Genomic DNA, 25,564 nt, shown 5'->3' on the forward strand with positions numbered 1-25,564 from the left:
TGCTCCATGCATTACATTAATGTCTGTAATTCATAGTACTCATGCACTATAAGTATGCTTGGTGTATTACATTAGCGGCTGTAATTCATAGCACTCATGCACTATAAGTATGCTTCATGTATTACATTAACGGCTGTAATTCATAGTATTCATGTACTAGAAGTATGCTCTGTGTATTACAGTAACGGCTGTAATTCATAACACTCATGAACTATAAGTATGCTCCGTGTATTACAGTAACGGCTGTAATTCACAGTACTCATGCACTATAAGTATGCTTCATGTATTACATTACCGGCTGTAATTCATAGTACTCATGTATTATAAGGATGATTCGTGTATTACATTAACGGCTGTAATTCATAGTCATGTACTATAAGTATGCTTCGTGTACTACATTAACAGCTGTAATTCATAGCACTCATGCTTCGTGTATTACATTAATGGCTGTAATTCATAGTACTCATGTATTATAAGGATACTTCATGTACTACATTAACGGCTGTAATTCATAGTCACGTACTATAAGTATGCTTCGTGTACTACATTAACAGCTGTAAATCATAGTACTCATGTATTATAAGTATGCTTCATGTATTACATTAATGGCTGTAATTCATAGTCATGTACTATAAGTATGCTTCTTTACTACATTAACAGCTGTAATTCATAGTACTCATGTATTATAAGTATGCTCCATGTATTACATTAATGGCTGTAATTCATAGTACTCATGTACTATAAGTATGCTCCATGTATTACAGTAATGGCTGTAATTCATAGTACTCATGTACTATAAGTATGCTTCATGTATTACATTAACAGCTGTAATTCATAGTACTCATCTACTAAAAATAAGAAGTTATGTACCTACCATAACGTTCCATGTTAGTTGTCTTCTCTCGCCTTCTTTCTTGCTTGATGGGTTCGGAGCCGATCCCTCGGCTCCGACTCGGCACTTGCTTTAGCTCGAGAACTCCTTTTACCAGCTCGAGGCAGCCCCATATCCCATGATGCAAGGCAGGAAGTACCCAGATCTCGTTTGTTGACAAAAGGGCAATAACACCAAGCATAAACAATACTTCCCAAAGGAAGAAGAAACTTACAGATGGAAAAAGGACCAGGTCTAAATGGTCTTTAGCATTATAGTTTCTTATACAAGGTCTGTCCAGGCCAGGGGGAAGGAGGGAGGGTCGCAAGAAAGAAGGCGAGAGAAGACAACTAACATGGAACGTTATGGTAGGTACATAACTTCTTAATGTTAAGTTGTCAATCTCGCCTTCATTCTTGCTTGATGGGACCGCGTCCCTAGCACCTCTATCCTGGGTGGCTCAATGGAACAAACTCTTGAGGACTGTAGAGCCAAAACTGGCTCTGTCCCTGGAGGCCAAGTCCAATTTGTAATGGGAAACAAAAGTGTGAGGAGTGGCCCAAGTGGCGGCTGCACAAATAGTGTCTAAAGGTAGTCTAGCTTGAAAGGCTGTAGAAGTAGCTAAACTCCTAGTTGAATGTGCTTTAGGTTTTGAGCACAGCTGTTTTCCCCTGATCGTATAAATTTCAGTGATGACCGAAGAAAGCCATCTGGACAAAGTCACTTTAGAAACAGGAAGGCCTTTTTATTATCCGCATAGGAAACAAAAGTTGATCAGATTTCCTAAATTTTTTGTTCTGTCCAAATAATATCTAAGCTGACGGTGGACATCAAGATAATGTAGCTTTTGTTCAGCTCTATCTGAATAGTTAGGAAAAATACAGGAGATCAATGGATTGATTCAGATTGTTTTTGAAGCGACCTTAGGTAAAATGATGGATTAGTTCTCAAAGATACTCTGTCTTTGTGAAAAATCAAATAGGGGGTCGAACCGAAGAGCATGAAGTTCAGACACCCTCCTGGCAGATGTAATAGCCACTAGGAATAAAGTTTTCCAAGAAAGATATTTCAGGAACAAGAAACAGCTGGCTCGAAGGGGAAGAATCAAGGATGTCAGCACTAAATTTAGATCCCACTGAGGAGGAGGATTCCTGATTGGAGGCTTTAGTAGGAAAATTCCTTTCAAGAAGGCCCTAGATAGCCTATGGGACATAATATAATGAACTGCTATCCCAACAAGAAAATTAGAAATAGCAGCCAACTGAACTCTGACTGTGGAAGAAGAGGAGCCTGCATGAAAAATCTCTGCTAAGAAGTCCAGAACTGCCTGAACAGGGGCAGTAAAAGGATCAATATTTTGGGCCTTAGCCCAATAAGAGAAACGCTTCCACTTGCTCGTGTAAATCCTCCTGGTAGAGGATTTTAGTGAAGTTACTATGATATCTCTAACTGGGTTAGAGATCAAAGGAAGCCTGGCTAGGAAGGAAGTGGAGCAACCATGCTGTGAGGTTGAGAGAAGGGATTGACCGTGCAGCTGACCGGATTGGTGAATCAGTAGATCTGGCACTGGGTCCAGATGCCACGGCTGCACCAAAAGGTGGCGATGGAGGAACGGGAACCAAACTTGTCGAGGCCAGTAAGGGCAATGAGAATCAATTTGGCTCTCAAAACGGTAGCTTTCTGGATCACCTGAGGGATCAGAGGAAATGGAGGGAAGGCATAAAGAAGTCCCTGGGGCCAATCCTGGGTCAGAGCGTCTCTGGGGATGGCCTGATAGAGGGAAGAGGCTGAAGAAGTCTGGACATTTGCTGTTTTGGGAGTAGCAAAAGATCGCAACATGGACGACCCCATTCCAGAAAAATCTCTTCCGCTATGGATTGCTTGAGAGACCACTCGTGAGGCATGAGAATAGCTCTGCTCAATCTGTCCGCTATAATGTTGGTTTTCCCAGGGATATGCGTTGCTACCAGAAACCGATGAGAGGAGATCGCCCATTGCCATAGTCTGAGCTTCTCGACACAAGGGGTAGGACTTGGTTCCGCCCTGTTTGTTGATATACCAAACTACAGACATGTTGTCTGTGTGGACTGCAATTGTCCCTACGGGAAGAAAGTCGTTGAGGGCTTGCAACGTTAAAAGCACTGCTCTCATCTCCAGGACATTTATGTGCAGATGGTACTCGAACGGTTGCCACGTCCCATGAACCATCCTGCCCTGATAATGACCCCCACCCGATCAGGGAGGCATCCGTGGTGACAGTGGCTATCGGGGACGGAGGTACAAAGCACCTGCCTTGGTGAACCTGAGACGATGTGATCCACCAAGCAAGATGTTCTTTGCATGTTTGTGTCACCAGAATCTGGTGACCATTGGGAGTTGCTGGTATGACCACTGTGTGAACAGCATCCACTGAAGGAGGCGCATGTAGAATCGAGCCAGGGAAGAAGAGTGATGGCCGCAGCCATAAGACCTAATACCTTTAGAACCATTCTGGCCTGTACCTTTTGCTGGCCAGAATGATCCTGACATGAGTCTGAATGTCTGAAACTCTTTGTTCTGTAAGGGTAGCTGACATCCTAACAGTGTTTAAGTTTGCCTATGAAGGTAATAGACTGGCAGGGCGATAAGGATGACTTTTCGTAGTTGACTGAGATGCCCAAATGAGAACAAAGGTCTATTGTGTAATCCCTGGCTTGTATAAGCTGATGCCTGGTGGTGGCTGACAGGAGCCAGTCGTCGAGATACGGAAACACCTGGAATCCTTGACGCCTCAGGTGAGCCGTGACCACTGCCATGCATTTGGTGAACACTCTGGGGCTGTAGTGAGACCAAAGGGCAGGGCTCTGAACTGGAAATGACTGGACCCCAGCCGAAGCGGAGAAATCTCCTGGAGCGCCTGTGAATTTTGATGTGATAGTACGCATCCTGAAGATCTATTGAGCACATCCAGTTGTCCTTCTGTAAGAAGGGCAGAATTGACTGAAGAGTGACCATTCGAATCTTGTCTTCTTGACAGACTTGTTGAGTCTGCTGAGATCCAATATTGGTCTCCAGTCTCCCGCCTTTTGGGGACCAAAAAGAACCTTGAGTAGATTCCGGCTCTGAATGGTCTATTGTGACTGGCTGAATGGCTCTTTTTGCAGTAGTTTTATGATCTCTAACTCTGCAATGTCCCTTAGACCGGTGGTACATCTGGAAGGGAACTTGAGGGAAGGGACTTTCCTCGAAAGGAATTATGTAACCCTTGGATATGATCGACTGTACCCATCTGTCTTGAGTGAGGGAATGCCAGGCTTCTGGGTACAGTGATAATCTTCCCCGACTGCCTCCAAGGAGGGACAGCCGGGCAACACCTCAGGGATGCTGAAAGGGCTTTTCAGGAAGAGACTCCCTGTTGCCCTGGTTCTTCGGACCCTCTGCCTCTAGAGCGGCGTCTGTTGTTGTTACCCCTCTGCCTCTAGGGGTAAACTGACCGCGTGAATCCGCGTGACTCCTTGGGATTTACGGAACCACATCTTCCCACCCTTCTGTCCTTTGGGATAAGGCCTAGAAGGGGTGGAAAACGGACTCCAACAGCAGAAAGAGTCTTGCCGTCCTGCTCACACCTGGTCAAGGTTTCCTTCACCTGAGGGCCAAACAAAGCTGACCCATCAAAGGGAGAATTTGTGAAGGACGCCTTAAAGGGATCCGCAAAATCACATAGCCGCATCCAGGCTTGGCGCCTAAGAGCCACACCTGTGCCTGCGGCTCTACTGCCCATCAGCAGCATAAGATATTAGCCGCATGGAGGAGTTAGCAATGGAATTGAGGGTTCCTAGCTGCGAAGCAATCTTTTCTTGGGCCCCTGCAGCTGTAGGATCCTGAACTACTTCTCCCAGCTCCTTCAGGATATCTCTCTGGAGTCTGGTGAAGTGACAAAGATAATTCAGCGAACGCATAGCAAAGGTCGCTGAGGAAAACATCCGCTGCGGTACCTATCCATGGTCCTAGAGTCCTTATTAGGAGGATGGACGGGCACGGAAGGATCTGCAAGTTCCTTTTTGGTGGCCGCAGCCACCACCATGGCATCAGCGGAACACCCTTTGTAAGGAATTGTTTGTCACTAGGGGCAGTTATAAATTTAGAAGGCCTCCTAGGGACTGGCTCTACAGAGTCAGGAGCTGTCCACGCCTTTCGTGCTATAACCTGCATAAGGGGGTCGAAAGGCGGAGACACCCAGGAGGTGGAGGGCCGAGATCCAAACGCCTCCAGGTATACTGACTCATCCTCAGAGGGATTGTTGAGGGCCAGTTTCCCTCTGTTTCAGAAGTTCTCGCATGTCTAAGAAGGAGACATCCTCAGAGGGGATCTAGGGATCCCTCTGACTCATCAAAGTCAGTATCCGAAGTGACAGACTCAGGGGAGTCTACATGCTTCCTCTTACAAGTCCTCTTCCTAGGAGGATCTCCCGAAACATCAGGAGAATCCTCGGAAGAGGGGAAATTCCCAATGGGGAAACCTGAGGCGGAGGATCTCTGGGTCCTGTAGCAAGAGAAGTGGCAGAGATGTCAACAGGTACAATAGAGGGAGGAGCTACGGAAGAGACTGCTGACTGATACCAGTGGCCAGTACACTCTTCATCACCTCAAATGCTCCCTCCCAGGCAGGTCCGAGAGACCCGCTCCAAGAGCTAGGAACCCAGGGGCCACCGAAGGGAAGTCTCCGAGGCAGATGTCGGAGCCGAGCTCACCAAGGCCGAGGCTCCAAGGGGAAGAGCGGTTCGGACAAGGGTCCGATGCCACTCACCCCTCGGAGGAGACCATGGAAGCCCGACCACCGAATCCCTCTAAGGAAGAGGAGATAAGAGTAGGGGCTGAAGGAACAGAAGGGGTATCCGCCCTCCAGCCGTAGCAGTAACCTTACCCGAAGACTCCAACTCCAAACTCTGGGGTAGAGTTGAAGGAGGAACTGTAACGGGTGTGGACCAACAGTCGCCTGCTGAGACGGACTGTGTAGCATTTGGGCCAGTACCTGTGACTTGAGCAATCTACTGACCACTCTCTCTAGGTCATGGTCTGACAACCTGGATGACCTTGAAGATCGGCTCCGGCGACTCCGCCCGATAGAAGAGGGGAGGCCGGAGCCGAAAGTATCGGCTCCAAGGAAGGAGACCTCGACCTCTTCCTGGAATGGGTCATCGGAGCCGATATTATTGATCCTGTCGGCACCGATTTCTCGGAGCCGCAGAACGCTGATGTATCGGCCCCAGCCGGAGCCGATACAGCCACCAGAGTAACGGTGTCGGAGCCGATCGGAGCCGACACCGATGCCTGAGCCACATGGGTGTCGGAGCCGATCGGAGCCGACACCGATGCCCGTGCCACGGGTGTCGGAGCCGGTCGGAACCGACCCACAGTGGTCAAAGCAGATTCGCGCCGATAGCCATGGCGCAAGGCTTAGCAGATCCAGAATCGCTCCAGCAGGAGCCGATCTGGACTCTATACGAGTCGGAGCCGAGGCCACAGGCTTAGAAACAGAAGCCTGGGTCTTGGCAGATTTTGTTGACTTTGTGGGGCCGACTTAGCCGGAGAGCCCTCCGGCTTAAGAAGACCCCTCAGAATCAACTTATTCCTTCTCTCCTGCAGGACTCTCTGGCTGAAGGAGTGACAAATAGCACAGGAGTCCTGCAGGTGAAGAGGGCCTAAACAGTACAGGTAAGAAGTGTGACCGGCTGTCAGAGACATCTTCTGACAGCACGAGTCACACTTCTTAAAACCTGAAACCCTCTCTTTAGACATGGTGCCCAAAAAACACACACACACCAGTCCAATTAAATTAAATTGATCCCAAAAGGGGATATAGTAAAATAAACCAACACACACACCCTAACAGGGGCGCCATGTGAAACCGAAATTAACTGACTAAAAATTTTAAAAGAGACAGGGATTTCTGTCAGAAAAATTAAGTTTAAAGTTAAACTATCAAATATAAAAGGTTTTTAAGTAAAAAGGGGCTTAAATGTCACAAAAGTGAATTACTTACCAGGAGCTGGTAAAGAGAAGACCTCCCAAGCGAAGCGGCAAACGAGATCTGGGTACTTCCTGCCTTGCATCATGGGATATGGGGCTGCCTCGAGCTGGTAAAAGGAGTTCTCGAGCTAAAGCAAGTGCCGAGTCGGAGCCGAGGGATCGGCTCCGAACCCATCAAGCAAGAATGAAGGCGAGATTGACAACTTAACATTATGCTTTGTGTATTATATTAACGACTGTAATTCATAGTACTCATGTATTATAAGGATGCTTCATGTACTACATTAACGGCTGTAATTCTTTGAACTCATGTATTATAAGTATGCTCCACGTATTACATTAACAGCTGTAATTCATAGTACTCATCCATTATAAGTATGCTTCATGTACTATATTAACGGCTGTAATTCATAGTACTCATGTACTATAAGTATGCTCTGTGTATTACATTAATGGCTGCAATTCCTGGTATTCATGCACTATAAGTATGCTTCGTGTACTACATTAACGGCTGTAATTCACAGTACTCATGTTTTATAAGTATGGTTGGTGTATTACATTAAAGGCTCTAATTCATAGTACTCATGCACTATAAGTATGCTTGGTGTATTACATCAACGGCTGTAATTCATAGTACTCATGTATTATAAGTATGCTCCATGTGTTACATTAACGGCTGCAATTCATAGTACTCCTGTACTATAAGTATGCTTCATGTATTACATTAACGGCTGTAATTCATAGTACTCATGTAGTATAAGTATGCTCCGTGTATTACATTAACGGCTGTAATTCATAGTACTCATGTACTATAAGTATGCTCAGTGTACTGCATTAACGGCTGTAATTCATAGTACTCATGTATTATAAGTATGCTCCATGTGCATTACATTAATGGCTGTAATTCATAGTACTCGTATTATAAGGATGCTTCGTGTATTACATTAATGGCTGTAATTCATAGTACTCATGTACTATAAGTATGCTTCATGTATTACATTAACGGCTGTAATTCATAGTACTCATGTACTATAAGTATGCTCCATGTATTACATTAACGGCTGTAATTCATAGTACTCATGTACTATAAGTATGCTTCGTGTATTACATTAACAGCTGTAATTCATAGTACTCATGTACTATAAGTATGCTTCATGTATTACATTAACGGCTGTAATTCATAGTACTCATGTACTATAAGTATGCTTCATGTATTACATTAACAGCTGTAATTCATTGTACTCATCTACTAAAAATATGCTTCATGTATTATATTAACGGCTGTAATTCATAGTACTCATGTATTATAAGGATGCTTTATGTACTACATTAACGGCTATAATTCATAGAACTCATGTATTATAAGTATGCTCCACGTATTACATTAACGGCTGTAATTCATAGTACCCATCCATTATAAGTATGCTTCATGTACTATATTAATAGCTGTAATTCATAGTACTCATGTACTATAAGTGTGCTCCGTGTATTACATTAATGGCTGTAATTCCTGGTACTCATGCACTATAAGTATGCTTCGTATACTACATTAACGGTTGTAATTCATAGTATTCATGCACTATAAGTATGGTTGGTGTATTACATTAAAGGCTCTAATTCATAGTACTCATGCACTATAAGTATGCTTGGTGTATTACATCAACGGCTGTAATTCATAGTACTCATGTATTATAAGTATGCTCCATGTGTTACATTAACGGCTGCAATTCATAGTACTCCTGTACTATAAGTATGCTTCATGTATTACATTAACGGCTGTAATTCATAGTACTCATGTAGTATAAGTATGCTCCGTGTATTACATTAACGGCTGTAATTCATAGTACTCATGTACTATAAGTATGCTCAGTGTACTGCATTAACGGCTGTAATTCATAGTACTCATGTACTATAGGTATGCTCCATGAATTACATTAACGGCTGTAATTCATAGTACTCATGTACTATAAGTATGCTTCGTGTATTACATTAACAGCTGTAATTCATAGTACTCATGTACTATAAGTATGCTTCATGTATTACATTAACGGCTGTAATTCATAGTACTCATGTACTATAAGTATGCTTCGTGTATTACATTAACAGCTGTAATTCATAGTACTCATGTACTATAAGTATGCTCCATGTATTACATTAACGGCTGTAATTCATAGTACTCATGTACTATAAGTATGCTCCATGTATTACATTAACAGCTGTAATTCATAGTACTCATGTACTATAAGTATGCTTGGTGTATTACATTAACAGCTGTAATTCATAGTACTCATGCATTATAAGTATGCTTTGTGTATTACATTAACGGCTGTAATTCATAGTACTCATGTATTATAAGTATGCTTTGTGTATTACATTAACGGCTGTAATTCATAGCACTCATGTACTATAAGTATGCTTCATGTATTATATTGAATCCAAAACGTACACGGAGCCCTTGTACCAGCAACAACAAGTAGGTAGTCTTAACGAATTTATTTATCACAACGCTTTTAAGACAAAGGTGCAGCTTCCTCAGAGAAAACAAATTAACAATGAGGTAAAAGTGCACGCCCCTTTTATACAAAGCAAAAGGGAAATGACAACATGATAAGGTGAAACTCATTGTAGTAATTGGTAAACAAGTAGAAGCCTTCACAAGAACAACTTGTTCCTCAAAGAGAAAATGCAAACATTAATTCATGTTAATAATAAGCATTTCAAATTGTGGAATGTTACCAAAGAAATAAACATAAAATTTAAAATGACATATTTAAAATTCTTAAAATATGTGAAAGAAATCATAACGTTAAAGTAAAAATTCAACATAAAAAGTCATTCAAATAGCAACTCATAAAAAAGTAAGTATAATATGCAGTAATGGATTAAATCTTAGTAAAAAAGTAATGGTAATCCATTATAAGTATGAACCATAATGAGCAACTGTGTACCTTAAAGATATTATTGTATAAACAACAATAATAACTAAAATCTAGGCAATATTTAACATGAGAGGTGCTACAACAAAGGCACGTCACATGAAGTCAGAAACAAAAAAAATTTTGTGTATTTTAAGCAAAATCTTTATGTATGCATAAGAAAGTAAGGAATATCTACAAAGGGGGGTACTACCTTAAATAGCTCCTCAATTTGAGTACTGCTGAGATGTTACAGTTTTCGTTTAAACCCGGTAGCAAAATGCGTCTAAACGCAGTTGCCACTCCAGTTCACGTACTTCTAAGAGTAGAGTTATTGGGCCTCCCCGGATGTTATTGGTCACTTGATCTATGGCCATAAACGAGAAAGAGTGCCCAGGGTGGTTGGCAATGTGTTTAGCCAAAGCGTTAACGTCAGAGTTTTTCTTAATTGCATACATATGCTCATAGACACGGTCCCTAAGTCTGCGATCAGTCTTTCCCAGATAAAATGAGGGACAGCAATCACAAAGAGCCAGGTATACAACTGATCTACTTTCACAGTTGAGTGGAGCTTGAATTAAAAACTTCCTGTCCCTTATAGTGTAGGTTTGCCCTACCTTCATTTTGTAACACCAGTTGCAAAACCACATGGGTACATCCTGCGCCTGTTAAAGGTTTTTTTAGTTAGGTCCCTCTGTAGAAGTTCCTTAAGGTTGTTGTTCCTCTTGAAGACAAAATTAGGACAGGGGCCTAATTTCTCAGAGAGGCCAGGACTCCCCAAGATAAATTGCCAGTTTTTCTTAATCAATGCAGTGGTAGTCTGAGTGTTAAGACTAAATGTGTGGACGTAACTAATGGCAAAATCGCATACATGGTTGGTCAGAGAGATGTCATTAGGAGAGGGGGAACACTCAATGGGTGACAGTAGTGTGTTGTTAGAACTAAGGTCAAGTAGTACATGGCTTTGCAAGATAGGTTTATAAACCCCGTTTATCCTTTTGGCTGTAACTTCAAGCCTAATTTCATCAATGAGATTCCTCAGGTAACCCCTATTAAGGAACATGTTACACAAAAGTGTGCATTCGTTCTGGAAGGTGTCAAAATCACTACACATTCTAACAGCCCTAACCATTTGGCCCTTCACAATAGATTTCTTTTGTTTGAAGGGATGGTGGCTTGTGAAGTGCAAGAACGAATTACAGTAAGTTGGCTTTCTGTAAACACAAGATGTGTAGGTGTTCCCTTCCTTTCTCAACTTTACATCGAGGTAATCGATTTCTACAGGTGAAAAATTAGAAGTGAATTTCAAGAAGTCAGTAGTACCATTTAGAAACTGTAAGAAGTCTACGGCTTCTGTGTCATTACCATGGAAGAGGATGAAAATATCATCCAGGTAACGTGTGTAAAATTTCACTGTCTGCATCCTTTCACTGGAAAAAGGAAGTTCTTTTCCCAAAACCCATAAAGAAGTTGGCGACTGAGGCCCCACAAGGCGAGCCCATCGCCACTTTTTCTGTAAAAAGTAATCCTTATCAAAAGGAAGTAATTACATGAAAGGACTATGTCCAAGACTTCTGTAACTAAGTCAATTTCAGTCTGTGGTGCTCCACAGTCTAACAGCAGGAGGGAAATCCATTCCACAGCTTCTTGGTGTCGAATGGAGGTGTATAAGTCAACAACGCCGATGGTGAGAAAATTATTCCCATCATCGAACGGAATGTTGTTGAAGTTGTCTAAAAAGACCAGGAGTCTTTACATACACCCTGAAGGTCCTTCAGGTATTTAGACAGGATAGTGTCTACCAATCTGGCGCTGGGATATGTCATAGATGATCTACCATCAACCAGCGCACGCATGGGGGGATTATTGACATCCTTATAGACCTTGGGGATGCCAAACATGACTGGAATTTTTGGCATAGAGATGTCGATGTAGTTGTAAGTTTCTATGTCAATCTTACCCTGCAAGAACAAGTCACGGAAGACGCCCCTCATCATACTATGGGTACGGTGTATTTCATTGAGAGAAGCAGGGGAATAGGCAGGTGTGTTAAGGACATCGAGCATTTTTTCGTTATACAGTAAATTGTCCATAATTACAAGTCCACCCCCTTTATCAGGTTTGACTACTCCAACTGGGTAATGGCATAATTCATCTAAGAGGGAGACTTGTTCTTTAGTAATGTTATACCGAGGAGTTTCGGTATAACTATTACATGCCTTAAAGGAATGTCTGATGTCTGCTTCACAGATCCTTTCAAAAGCTGGAGAGAAGGGTGGATGGGGGGGTTATACACACTCGGTAGTTTGAGAGAATCATGTGGCAAGGCAACTTCATTGCTAAACAGTAACTTGAAATTTAACTTTCGGACAAAGCATTTTAGTTCAATAAGTTCCTTGGATATGTCACCCATTTTACTAGGGACAAATGTGTAACCAAGGAAAGTAACTCAACTAATTCCTCCCTTAGTTCCAAGTCTGTGAAATTGTAAATAGTGAAGTCCCCTTTACGGTTAAGTATAATTCTTGGACCTTGATGTAGGAAACAAGGGTTAAGGTCAGCAGTCGTGGTGAAGGAGGAAGAGACACCTGCTGTGTAAGAGAAATGAGAGTCCGAACAGTCAAGAACTGAGAGACCAGGGGAAGCTTCTTCCACTTCTATCTCTTGTTGTGAAACTGTCGGTGGTTGCGGTTGCCTAAAAAACTGTTGTTGTTTTTGTTAGTATTGGTCCTATTTGTGTTGGTGTTATTATTGCCTTGATTACCCTTCTTAAACCCTTTAATCCTGTCACTGCGTCTAGGGCCTACCTCGTCCACTCCTACCTCATCTTCGTGAAAGTGAGGGCTGGCCGAGACAGGGTGGGGTGCAGGGTTAGGATGTTCCTGGTGGGTACTAGTAGTAGTGTTGTGAGATTCAGAAGCCTGTAATTTAGGATATGCAACGTTGTCCTGATAAGCCAATCTGTCTCTGACTAATTTTTTATTTTGTTAAGCTTTAGTTTGACAAGAAGCGTGTTAATACTAGAAAGGGTACGGTCATAGTCGAACCTGTACCTTACAAAATTCAAGTCTGCTTTAATCTCCTTGTCTAAAACATCAATCTCCTTCAGGAGAACACAAACATGTTGGTTATAATGTTTCACAATAAGCTAATAAGCTAATAAGTACTCATCCATTATAAGTATGCTTCATGTACTATATTTACGGCTGTAATTCATAGTACTCATGTACTATAAGTATGCTCTGTGTATTACATTAATGGCTGCAATTCCTGGTATTCATGCACTATAAGTATGCTTCGTGTACTACATTAACGGCTGTAATTCATAGTACTCATGTTTTATAAGTATGCTTGGTGTATTACATTAACGGCTGTAATTCATAGTACTCATGCACTATAAGTATGCTTGGTGTATTACATTAACGGCTGTAATTCATAGTACTCATGTATTATAAGTATGCTCCATGTGTTACATTAACGGCTGCAATTCATAGTACTCCTGTACTATAAGTATGCTTCATGTATTACATTAACAGCTGTAATTCATAGTACTCATGTACTATAAGTATGCTTCGTGTATTACATTAACAGCTGTAATTCATAGTACTCATGCATTATAAGTATGCTTTGTGTATTACATTAACGGCTGTAATTCATAGTACTCATGTATTATATGTATGCTTTGTGTATTACATTAACGGGTGTAATTCATAGCACTCATGTACTATAAGTATGCTTCATGTATTATATTGGAATCCAAAAACGTACCACGGAGCCCTTGTACCAGCAACAACAAGTAGGTAGTCTTAACGAATTTATTTATCACAAACGTTTTCGCCGCACAAAGGTGCAGCTTCCTCAGAGAAAACAAATTAACAATGAGGTAAAAGTGCACGCCCCTTTTATACAAAGCAAAAGGGAAATGACAACATGATAAGGTGAAACTCATTGTAGTAATTGGTAAACAAGTAGAAGCCTTCACAAGAACAACTTGTTCCTCAAAGAGAAAATGCAAACATTAATTCATGTTAATAATAAGCATTTCAAATTGTGGAATGTTACCAAAGAAATAAACATAAAATTTAAAATGACATATTTAAAATTCTTAAAATATGTGAAAGAAATCATAACGTTAAAGTAAAAATTCAACATAAGTCATTCAAATAGCAACTCATAAAAAAGTAAGTATAATATGCAGTAATGGATTAAATCTTAGTAAAAAAGTAATGGTAATCCATTATAAGTATGAACCATAATGAGCAACTGTGTACCTTAAAGATATTATTGTATAAACAACAATAATAACTAAAATCTAGGCAATATTTAACATGAGAGGTGCTACAACAAAGGCACGTCACATGAAGTCAGAAACAAAAAAAATTTTGTGTATTTTAAGCAAAATCTTTATGTATGCATAAGAAAGTAAGGAATATCTACAAAGGGGGGTACTACCTTAAATAGCTCCTCAATTTGAGTACTGCTGAGATGTTACAGTTTTCGTTTAAACCCGGGTAGCAAAATGCGTCTAAACGCAGTTGCCACTCCAGTTCACGTACTTCTAAGAGTAGAGTTATTGGGCCTCCCCGGATGTTATTGGTCACTTGATCTATGGCCATAAACGAGAAAGAGTGCCCAGGGTGGTTGGCAATGTGTTTAGCCAAAGCGTTAACGTCAGAGTTTTTCTTAATTGCATACATATGCTCATAGACACGGTCCCTAAGTCTGCGATCAGTCTTTCCCAGATAAAATGAGGGACAGCAATCACAAAGAGCCAGGTATACAACTGATCTACTTTCACAGTTGAGTGGAGCTTGAATTAAAAACTTCCTGTCCCTTATAGTGTAGGTTTGCCCTACCTTCATTTTGTAACACCAGTTGCAAAAACCACATGGGTACATCCCTGTGCGCCTGTTAAAGGTTTTTTTAGTTAGGTCCCTCTGTAGAAGTTCCTTAAGGTTGTTGTTCCTCTTGAAGACAAAATTAGGACAGGGGCCTAATTTCTCAGAGAGGCCAGGACTCCCCAAGATAAATTGCCAGTTTTTCTTAATCAATGCAGTGGTAGTCTGAGTGTTAAGACTAAATGTGTGGACGTAACTAATGGCAAAATCGCATACATGGTTGGTCAGAGAGATGTCATTAGGAGAGGGGGAACACTCAATGGGTGACAGTAGTGTGTTGTTAGAACTAAGGTCAAGTAGTACATGGCTTTGCAAGATAGGTTTATAAACCCCGTTTATCCTTTTGGCTGTAACTTCAAGCCTAATTTCATCAATGAGATTCCTCGGGTAACCCCTATTAAGGAACATGTTACACAAAAGTGTGCATTCGTTCTGGAAGGTGTCAAAATCACTACACATTCTAACAGCCCTAACCATTTGGCCCTTCACAATAGATTTCTTTTGTTTGAAGGGATGGTGGCTTGTGAAGTGCAAGAACGAATTACAGTAAGTTGGCTTTCTGTAAACACAAGATGTGTAGGTGTTCCCTTCCTTTCTCAACTTTACATCGAGGTAATCGATTTCTACAGGTGAAAAATTAGAAGTGAATTTCAAGAAGTCAGTAGTACCATTTAGAAACTGTAAGAAGTCTACGGCTTCTGTGTCATTACCATGGAAGAGGATGAAAATATCATCCAGGTAACGTGTGTAAAATTTCACTGTCTGCATCCTTTCACTGGAAAAAGGAAGTTCTTTTCCCAAAACCCATAAAGAAGTTGGCGACTGAGGCCCACAAGGCGAGCCCATCGCCACGCCTTTTTCTGTAAAAGTAATCCTTATCAAAAGGAAGTAATTACATGAAAGGACTATGTCCAAGACTTCTGTAACCAAGTCAATTTCAGTCTGTGGTGCTCCACAGTCTAAAAGCAGGAGGAAATCCATTCCACAGCTTCTTGGTGTGGAATGGAGGTGTATAAGTCAACAACGCCGATGGTGAGAAAATTATTCCCATCATCGAACGGAATGTTGTTGAAGTTGTCTAAAAAGACCAGGAGTCTTTACATACACCCGAAGGTCCTTCAGGTATTTAGACAGGATAGTGTCTACCAATCTGGCGCTGGGATATGTCATAGATGATCTACCATCAACCAGCGCACGCATGGGGATTATTGACATCCTTATAGACCTTGGGGATGCCAAACATGACTGGAATTTTGGCATAGAGATGTCGATGTAATTGTAAGTTTCTATGTCAATCTTACCCTGCAAGAACAAGTCACGGAAGACGCCCCTCATCATACTATGGGTACGGTGTATTTCATTGAGAGAAGCAGGGGAATAGGCAGGTGTGTTAAGGACATCGAGCATTTTTTCGTTATACAGTAAATTGTCCATAATTACAAGTCCACCCCCTTTATCAGGTTTGACTACTCCAACTGGGTAATGGCATAATTCATCTAAGAGGGAGACTTGTTCTTTAGTAATGTTATACCGAGGAGTTTCGGTATAACTATTACATGCCTTAAAGGAATGTCTGATGTCTGCTTCACAGATCCTTTCAAAAAGCTGGAGAGAAGGGTGGATGGGGGGGTTATACACACTCGGTAGTTTGAGAGAATCATGTGGCAAGGCAACTTCATTGCTAAACAGTAACTTGAAATTTAACTTTCGGACAAAGCATTTTAGTTCAATAAGTTCCTTGGATATGTCACCCATTTTACTAGGGACAAATGTGTAACCAAGGGAAAGTAACTCAACTAATTCCTCCCTTAGTTCCAAGTCTGTGAAATTGTAAATAGTGAAGTCCCTTTACGGTTAAGTATAATTCTTGGACCTTGATGTAGGAAACAAGGGTTAAGGTCAGCAGTCGTGGTGAAGGAGGAAGAGACACCTGCTGTGTAAGAGAAATGAGAGTCCGAACAGTCAAGAACTGAGAGACCAGGGAAGCTTCTTCCACTTCTATCTCTTGTTGTGAAACTGTCGGTGGTTGCGGTTGCCTAAAAAACTGTTGTTGTTTTTGTTAGTATTGGTCCTATTTGTGTTGGTGTTATTATTGCCTTGATTACCCTTCTTAAACCCTTTAATCCTGTCACTGCGTCTAGGGCCTACCTCGTCCACTCCTACCTCATCTTCGTGAAAGTGAGGGCTGGCGAGACAGGGTGGGGTGCAGGGTTAGGATGTTCCTGGTGGGTACTAGTAGTAGTGTTGTGAGATTCAGAAGCCTGTAATTTAGGATATGCAACGTTGTCCTGATAAGCCAATCTGTCTCTGACTAATTTTTTATTTTTGTTAAGCTTTAGTTTGACAAGAAGCGTGTTAATACTAGAAAGGGTACGGTCATAGTCGAACCTGTACCTTACAAAATTCAAGTCTGCTTTAATCTCCTTGTCTAAAACATCAATCTCCTTCAGGAGAACACAAACATGTTGGTTATAATGTTTCACAATAAGCTAATAAGCTAATAAGTACTCATCCATTATAAGTATGCTTCATGTACTATATTTACGGCTGTAATTCATAGTACTCATGTACTATAAGTATGCTCTGTGTATTACATTAATGGCTGCAATTCCTGGTATTCATGCACTATAAGTATGCTTCGTGTACTACATTAACGGCTGTAATTCACAGTACTCATGTTTTATAAGTATGGTTGGTGTATTACATTAAAGGCTCTAATTCATAGTACTCATGCACTATAAGTATGCTTGGTGTATTACATCAACGGCTGTAATTCATAGTACTCATGTATTATAAGTATGCTCCATGTATTACATTAACGGCTGTAATTCATAGTACTCATGTACTATAAGTATGCTTTATGTGTTACATTAATGGCTGTAATTCATAGTAGTCATGTATTATAAGGATGCTCATGTATTACATTAATGGCTGTAATTCCTGGTACTCATGTACTATAACTATGCTTTGTGTACTGTATTAATGGGTGTAATTCATAGTACTCATGCACTATAAGTATGCTCCATGTATTACATTAACGGCTGTAATTCATAGTACTCATGTACTATAAGTATGCTTCGTGTATTACATTAACAGCTGTAATTCATAGTACTCATGTACTATAAGTATGCTTCATGTATTACATTAACGGCTGTAATTCATAGTACTCATGTACTATAAGTATGCTTCGTGTATTACATTAACAGCTGTAATTCATAGTACTCATGTACTATAAGTATGCTCCATGTATTACATTAACGGCTGTAATTCATAGTACTCATGTACTATAAGTATGCTTCGTGTATTACATTAACAGCTGTAATTCATAGTACTCATGTACTATAAGTATGCTTCATGTATTACATTAACAGCTGTAATTCATAGTACTCATGCATTATAAGTATGCTTTGTGTATTACATTAACGGCTGTAATTCATAGTACTCATGTATTATATGTATGCTTTGTGTATTACATTAACGGGTGTAATTCATAGCACTCATGTACTATAAGTATGCTTCATGTATTATATTAATGGCTGTAATTCATAGCACTCATGCTTTGTGTATTATATTAACATCTGTAATTCATTGTACTCATGCACCGTTAAGTACGCTCCGTGTATTACAGTAACGGCTGTAATTCATAGTACTCATGCACTATAAGTATACTTCGTGTATTACATTAACGGCTGTAATTCATAGTACTCATGCACTATAAGTATACTTCGTGTATTACATTAATGGCTATAGTTCATAGCACTCATGCACTATAAGTATACTTCGTGTATTACATTAACGGCTTTAGTTCATAGTACTCATGCACTATAAGTATGCTCCGTGTATTACATTAATGGCTGTAATTCATAGTACTCATGTACTATAAGTATGCTCCGTGTATTACAGTAACGGCTGTAATTCATAGTACTCATGCACTATAAGTATGCTTCATGTATTACATTAACGGCTGTAATTCATAGTACTCATGCACTATAAGTATGCTCCGTGTATTACATTAATGGCTGTAATTCATAGTACTCATGCACTATAAGTATGCTCCGTGTATTACATTAACGGCTGTAATTCATAGTACTCATGCACTATAAGTATGCTCCATGTATTACATTAACGGCTGTAGTTCATAGTACTCAAGCACTATAAGCCTGCTCCGTGTATTACATTAGTGGCTGTAATTTCTACTACTCGTGTAGTTATTTTGGGCTGTGACTGCCTCAGTTATGTTGAAGGGATGATCATGGCTGCTTAAGTAGATGAGGCTTGGCTGGCCAGGGATAGAATGGTAGGAGTAGTGAAGAAGGCCAACATTAAAACCATCTTGTTTGACCCCCACTGCCCTTCGGAGTTCTCCTGCTCCTTCTCCTCCTTACTGTCTCAGTGTTAGTAACATAAAATGCAATAAAACACAGTTTGCCTTATACTGAGCTGCAGTCACAACAGACTGAAATACAGAGCAGAAGGTTCATCTGCAGAACACAGAATGTACACTGCATACCGGTCTTGTGAATGTTGAAGTATAAGTAAGCTGAGGTCTGGTGGGATGTCATTCAAGTAATTCAGATGCTGGGACTGCACAATGAGATTGTTCCATGCCTGTAAAGTAACAATAAAACAATCATGATTAATATACTATTTAAAATGTGGTAAGAATGTTTTCAATAAGTCTAGGTCTGTAAAGTAACAATAAAACAATCATGATTAATGTTGTGTCTTTCGGCTTTTCCCGGTTAGGGGTCGCCACAGTTGAACTCCGGTCCGCTAATGATTGGCAGTTGATTTTTACGTACTGGCTTGCCAGGCCTGATGCACAACCTTCAACGAAGGTACGCCCATTCACGCATGTCTCCACGCAGAAGACGCTCTAGCTGAGAATCAAACCGGACAGCGTCTTACTGTGAGGCGACAATGCTACCGCAGCACCATCACCGCGGGTATACTAAATAAAACAATCATGATTAATATACTATTTAAAATCTGGTAGGAATGTTTTCAATAAGTCTAGGTCTGTAAAGTAACAATAAAACAATCATGATTAATATACTATTTAAAATCTGGTAGGAATGTTTTCAATAAGTCTAGGTCTGTAAAGTAACAATAAAACAATCATGATTAATATACTATTTAAAATCTGGTAGGAATGTTTTCAATAAGTCTAGGTCTGTAAAGTAACAATAAAACAATCATGATTAATATACTATTTAAAATCTGGTAGGAATGTTTTTTATAAGTCTAGGTCTGTAAAGTAACAATAAAACAATCATGATTAATATACTATTTAAATTCTGGTAGGAATGTTTTCAATAAGTCTAGGTCTGTAAAGTAACAATAAAACAATCATGATTAATATACTATTTAAAATCTGTTAAGAATGTTTTTTATAAGTCTACGTCTGTAAAGTAACAATAAAACAGTCATGATTAATATACTATTTAAAATCTGTTAAGAATGTTTTTTATAAGTCTAGGTCTGTAAAGTAACAATAAAACAGTCATGATTAATATACTATTTAAAATCTGTTAAGAATGTTTTTTATAAGTCTAGGTTTGCTTTTTTTCTCCTGTACTTCTCCTTCCTGAAATCATTACCTTTAAAGCAAATGGATATACTTACTTGTATGATGCATTCCATTTTGAAAGGTAACTTTTTCTACATATTGATTCTTGACTGAAACTGATGCGTGTATTTCTAATCAAACTGCATTTTACTTAACCAGCAACATTTGTGCATTTGTGCCTACCAGTGTTAGACACAAAAAGGGATTTGGCAGTTAGTGTTCTATTAGAAAAAGGAATTCCTAAGTCAGTCTGCTTTATGTATAAGCAGAACTTGTTAAGTAATACACACAAGCACTGTAGCTCCCGAGCACCGTCAGTAATGCCTGGCAATACAATAATCCTTATAAAAGAGAGTAGTGATTCCTTCCATTATAAGTGGATGAAACTGAATGCACCAAGGTTCAGAATCTCCAAACTGCAAGTGTTTTTGCAGGGGGAAAGCCCCCTGTACCCCCTGAACTTATATTTGTCTGTCTGTCTATCTATCTATCTATCTATCTATCTATCTATCTATCTATCTCTCTACTTTAAAATCGTCACACCCACAACACTGAACGTTACCTGTCCGAGATGAAAATAATGAACACTGAAAATCCTGAACGACCGATTTTTCTCAAGGCAAATAAACATTTGCCCAAAACTTAAAATAACCACACTGGACTACGTAACATCTGCCTGGGGGGGCTACATGCACCCCTCCACTGTGGGGGTGGTGTCTCCTACCCCCCAACTATATATACCAACTCTGGGATCACACTACAGTAAAGAAAAGGGCATATTTCCCCATGTTCAGCAAGTGTTTACTTGCCCTTGGAAAAATCGGCACTTTGGGATTTTCAGTATTCGTTATTTTCATCTTGGGAAAATAACGTTCAGTGTTGTGGATGCCCAGATTTAAAAATAGATCCCTATATACATACCAACTCCATGGTCGCACCAACTTAAAGGAGGAGGAGGAAATTCCCCACACAAGGGCATCACTGTTGGCAGAACTCGCAGACAGTGATCTCCTAGAGAGGAATAATGCTCATAGGTGGGTTGAAGCTCGAGAATTCAAACTTCATCCAGCGGTAGGGTAACAATAGTGGCCTTCAGGTGCTTCTTTTAGAAAGCAACTGTCAGACATTCTTTTTCAGATTATTTTGCAAAATGATGTGAAAACCAAAAACAACTGCCCTTTAATATACCTTCTGTTGTTTTAAGCATTCTGTCAGCTTTCATAAAAAGGAGCCATGTCAACAGCCTTAATTAAGAATAAACAGACAATTTGGTAGTTATAATAGATATATCAGCTTACTTAATTGGGATTTTCATTTTATTTATTATGTGGAAATAGATTTGGATGGTAAATAAAGTCCCCCCCTTGTCTGTCATGTTTGTTTTCCTTATTAGCTGTATATACTGCACATCCTACTCAACCAATAACAGTTTTATTTTTATATATTTTGTGTCACTCCATCTAGCCCTCGGTCCACCCCACTACCTCAATGACTCATTCATTCTTGTGCCACAGCAGTTCATAGCTACTGAGCTTTATTTATTTATTTTATGTTCAGAGCCATTGTTAATGGCAGTAAGAGTCAACAGGTGATTGGGCCTTCACTTTGGATACGTTAGCTTTTGCTGCATATGCAAGCATATGCCTAACTTCCCCCATGTTCATACAATTTCTAGGGGATATGGCATTATGATACATGCAATAAGAGGGTATTACTCAGTCATGCAACACCTCATCTTCATTGGCAGCCTTGTCTCATAATGAAGCTGATGCTTTTAAGCTCAGTTCCCAGCTATCCACCACTGAGTCATGATGTGAAATGCCAGTCTTTGAGATACCGACCCCTCCCATCTGAGATGGACAAGCTGAGAACAGGTAATTTCTCATCCTCTCTGCTGCCTGCACGAGCATCTGAGAGACTACTCAAAGAGAGGTGATCTCGGTCATAAGCAAGTTTCCATACCACTGTGTAACACAGCTGTTTTACCTAACCAATAACATACATTTCGTAGTTCTTATGTTTGTACTGCATGTTCTGAATATCAGCAGTGAATCTGGTCCTATTATCTTGTTGGAAAGTGTGCTTCAGTCATTCATCTGCCTTTCCGTGAACTACTGTATGTTTTTATTTTCACTCATTTCTCTTAACGTAATTAATAGCTATGTGACATCCCTCCTCTGGGCCAGTGATCAAGAAGCCTCCTTCACCATTGACACCGGTGGGGAATGATCAATGAGGAAAAAAATATAGACACACATAGTATTTTCATATGCAGCTCTCTGCATCAAGTACAATTTCCCTTAAGAGCACACAGAGAATGCACACTCCAGTCCTGGGGATGGAGTTTCTCTCCAGGCCCTAAATAACTCTCTCAACTGACAAAGCTATAGAGTTAAGTGCTTAGCTGAGTGTTAAAAGCCAAGTCCTCCACCATCCTTCTCTGTGAAATCAGTGATCTATGTGTCCCTGTTCAAAGCAGCTCTCACACACACACACACACACACACACACACAGACACACACACGCACATTCTCTCTCTCTCTCAGAGATTTGATTTTCACATACACCCACACCTGGGAAAGGATTCACTGCCACCAGCCAGCTACTTTAAGCTCTTACCAGCATACCCAATTACTCTTAGTAAAATGAATACTTTTATTTATTTTACATTTATTTTACATTTGTTGACCAGGCTAGTCTAACTGGATACATGTCCATTTTCAGTAGAGGCCCGAGGAGATAAGCTCCAATACAGATAAATGAAAAACTTAGTAATCAATATATAAAATAAGACTAAAAGAAAAAAAAATCATATAAAACTAGCAGATTTCAGGTACATAAACACAAAAAATATTAGGAAAGATAGCTAAATAGCAGAATTAATTATATATAAAGAGAAATACTTATACAAATGGTAGTGTTTCCAAGCCAAGCAGCAAAACTTTCAGGAATGTGGAGCTACAGTGCCACTAAATAAATGCAATTACTCTCAAAGGTTAAATATTTTCTAAATGACCAGCCACAATGAAGGGTACAAAAATATTTAATGATAAATAATAAAATAGAAAACATGAAAATATTGAATATCTATTTACAATAAACACCAGAGTTTTAAGTTCACAGGAAATATAAAAAACAACACAGATGGAAAGACTCAGACAGATGCACAAAAAAAAAAGAAGTTATATCTTACTATAACGTTCCATCTGGGTTGTTGATCTTTGCCAATCCTTGACAGTGGGTTCGGTTCCGAACCTCGGAACTGACTCAGCCATATATTCCAACTCGCGGTCTCCAAACTCTTGAGCCAGGCACTATCCATAATGCTCCTCACAAAGATTACCTCAGATCGAGTTTGCCTAATAAGTAGCATATAGAAAACAAAATATGGTCAAATATAGAAAATATATAGACCATATATAGACTATATGAGTCCTTAAAGGGAAATTAGCTGAGGACTAATCTGGTCTACTAAGAGTCTCAGGATGAGGGATGGTGGGTGGGGATGTCAACGATTGGTGAAGATCGACAACACAGATGGAACATTATGGTAAGCCATAACTTCTTTATCTGATGTTGTCAATCTTCACCCAATCCTTGACAGTGGGACAGAATCCCAGCTACTTTAGCCTTAGGAAGTCTCATGGAAGAATATTCCTAAGCACCATAGAGCCAAATGATGTTCGACCCCTTGAGACCTGATCTAATTTGTAATGAGTGATAAAGGTATGATGAGAAGACCATGTGGCTGCTGCACAGATGTCTTCTAGAGAAGCTCTGGCATGAAAAACTGCTGATGTCACCAGAGCTCTTGTTGAATGGGCTTGAGCTGGTTTGGGAAGTTGAAGTCCTTTAGAGTGATAGATGAATGTGATGCAGTGTCTGAGCCATTTAGCTAAAGTAACCTTAGCAACTGGATTATCCATATGGAGGGAGGAGAATACTACAAATAGCTGATCTGATTTTCTAAAATCCTTAGTTCTGTGAAGATAAAAACGTAGTTGTCTGTGCACATCTAGTAAATGAAGGGCATATTTCCCTTTAGAAAAATTAGGGAAAAAGACTGGTAATTGTAGTGACTGATTAATTTTGGTTTCAGAGACTACTTTTGGTAAAAAAGATGGATTTGCTCCGAGTGCAACTCTATCTTTATGAAAAATTAGGTAGGGTGATTTGCATGATGCAGCTCAGAAACCCTTCTTGCAGAACTAATAGCTACCAAAAATAATGGTTTCCCAGACAAATATTTTAAGTGACAAGATGTTGATGGTTCAAAAGTGGTCTTAGTAAGAGCTTGAAGAACAATAGTTAGATCCCAAGGGGGAGCTGCTTCCTTAAATGGGGGGGGGGTTAGTATCAGGAGTCTCTTTAAGAAAGCTTTATAAAGCTGGTGAGACATTAGAGAAGAGTCATTCAAGCCTGAATGGAAATTTGAAATCGCTACCAGATAAATGTTTATCATAGATGCAGAGGAACCAGACTGGAAAAATGTATTTAGAAAATCCAAAACTTCATGAATGGGACTGGTATAAGGGTCCATTCCTTTATTCAAGGCCCATCTAGTAAATTTCTCCCATTTGCTTTGATACAGTTTTCTAGTAGAAGGCTTGTGATGAGCAATAATAATACACTGGAGAGGAAAGGATGCCTGGCAATCATGGGAATAGGAGAAGCCATGCAGTGAGCTTGAGATGTTGGAGATTCGGATGAACCATGCCCTCTGGGTGAGTTAGCAGATCTGGAACTCGTTCCAAAATCCATGGTTTCTGTATGAGATAAGGCCAAAGGAAGGGAAAACAAACTTGTCGAGGCCAGAAGGGGCAATGAGGATTAATGAATTCTCCATCCATTTGGCTTTCTTTAAGAATTGCAATATGACAGGAGTCAAGGGATAGGCATATAACAGACCTGGAGGCCAACTGTGGAGAAGAGCGTCTTTGGGTGACTCCCTTCGAGGAGGGATTAGGGCAAAGTAACTTCTGTACTTGTTCAGGGGAGAGGCAAAGAGGTCACAGCAAGGTTGGCCCCAATGGTGAAAAATCTTGTTTGCCACTACAGGCTTGAGAAACTACTCATGAGGCATGAGAATAGTCATGTTCAATTTGTCCACTATCACGTTGGAACTTCCCGGTATGTGCACTGCTATCAGAAAGCGGTTGGAAGAAATTGCCCATTGCCAAACTCTGGTCCCCCCTTGTTTGTTTATATACCAGACTACCAACATGTTATCTGTCTGAATTGCTACTGTCCTGAGAGGAAGAGCATCTTGGAATGCTTGCAATGCTAACAGCACTGCCCTCATT

The 25,564-nt window shown here is 40.2% G+C and overlaps 1 protein-coding gene across 1 annotated transcript in view; it reads right to left on the reverse strand.

The window, feature by feature from the left end:
- The window catches only part of CFAP46 (cilia and flagella associated protein 46), a 3,596,153-nt gene that overhangs the window by 852,369 nt on the left and 2,718,220 nt on the right, over positions 1 to 25,564 (reverse strand). The window contains exon 48 of the mRNA XM_044056880.1: positions 19,203 to 19,300. Coding sequence (XP_043912815.1) covers positions 19,203 to 19,300 — 98 coding nt within the window. The remainder of the gene's footprint in view (positions 1 to 19,202; positions 19,301 to 25,564) is intronic.

Source organism: Protopterus annectens, chromosome 14.part0 (genome assembly GCF_019279795.1).
Source record: "Protopterus annectens isolate FY-2018-M chromosome 14.part0, PAN1.0, whole genome shotgun sequence".
In the NCBI taxonomy this organism is placed as follows: domain Eukaryota; kingdom Metazoa; phylum Chordata; order Ceratodontiformes; family Protopteridae; genus Protopterus; species Protopterus annectens.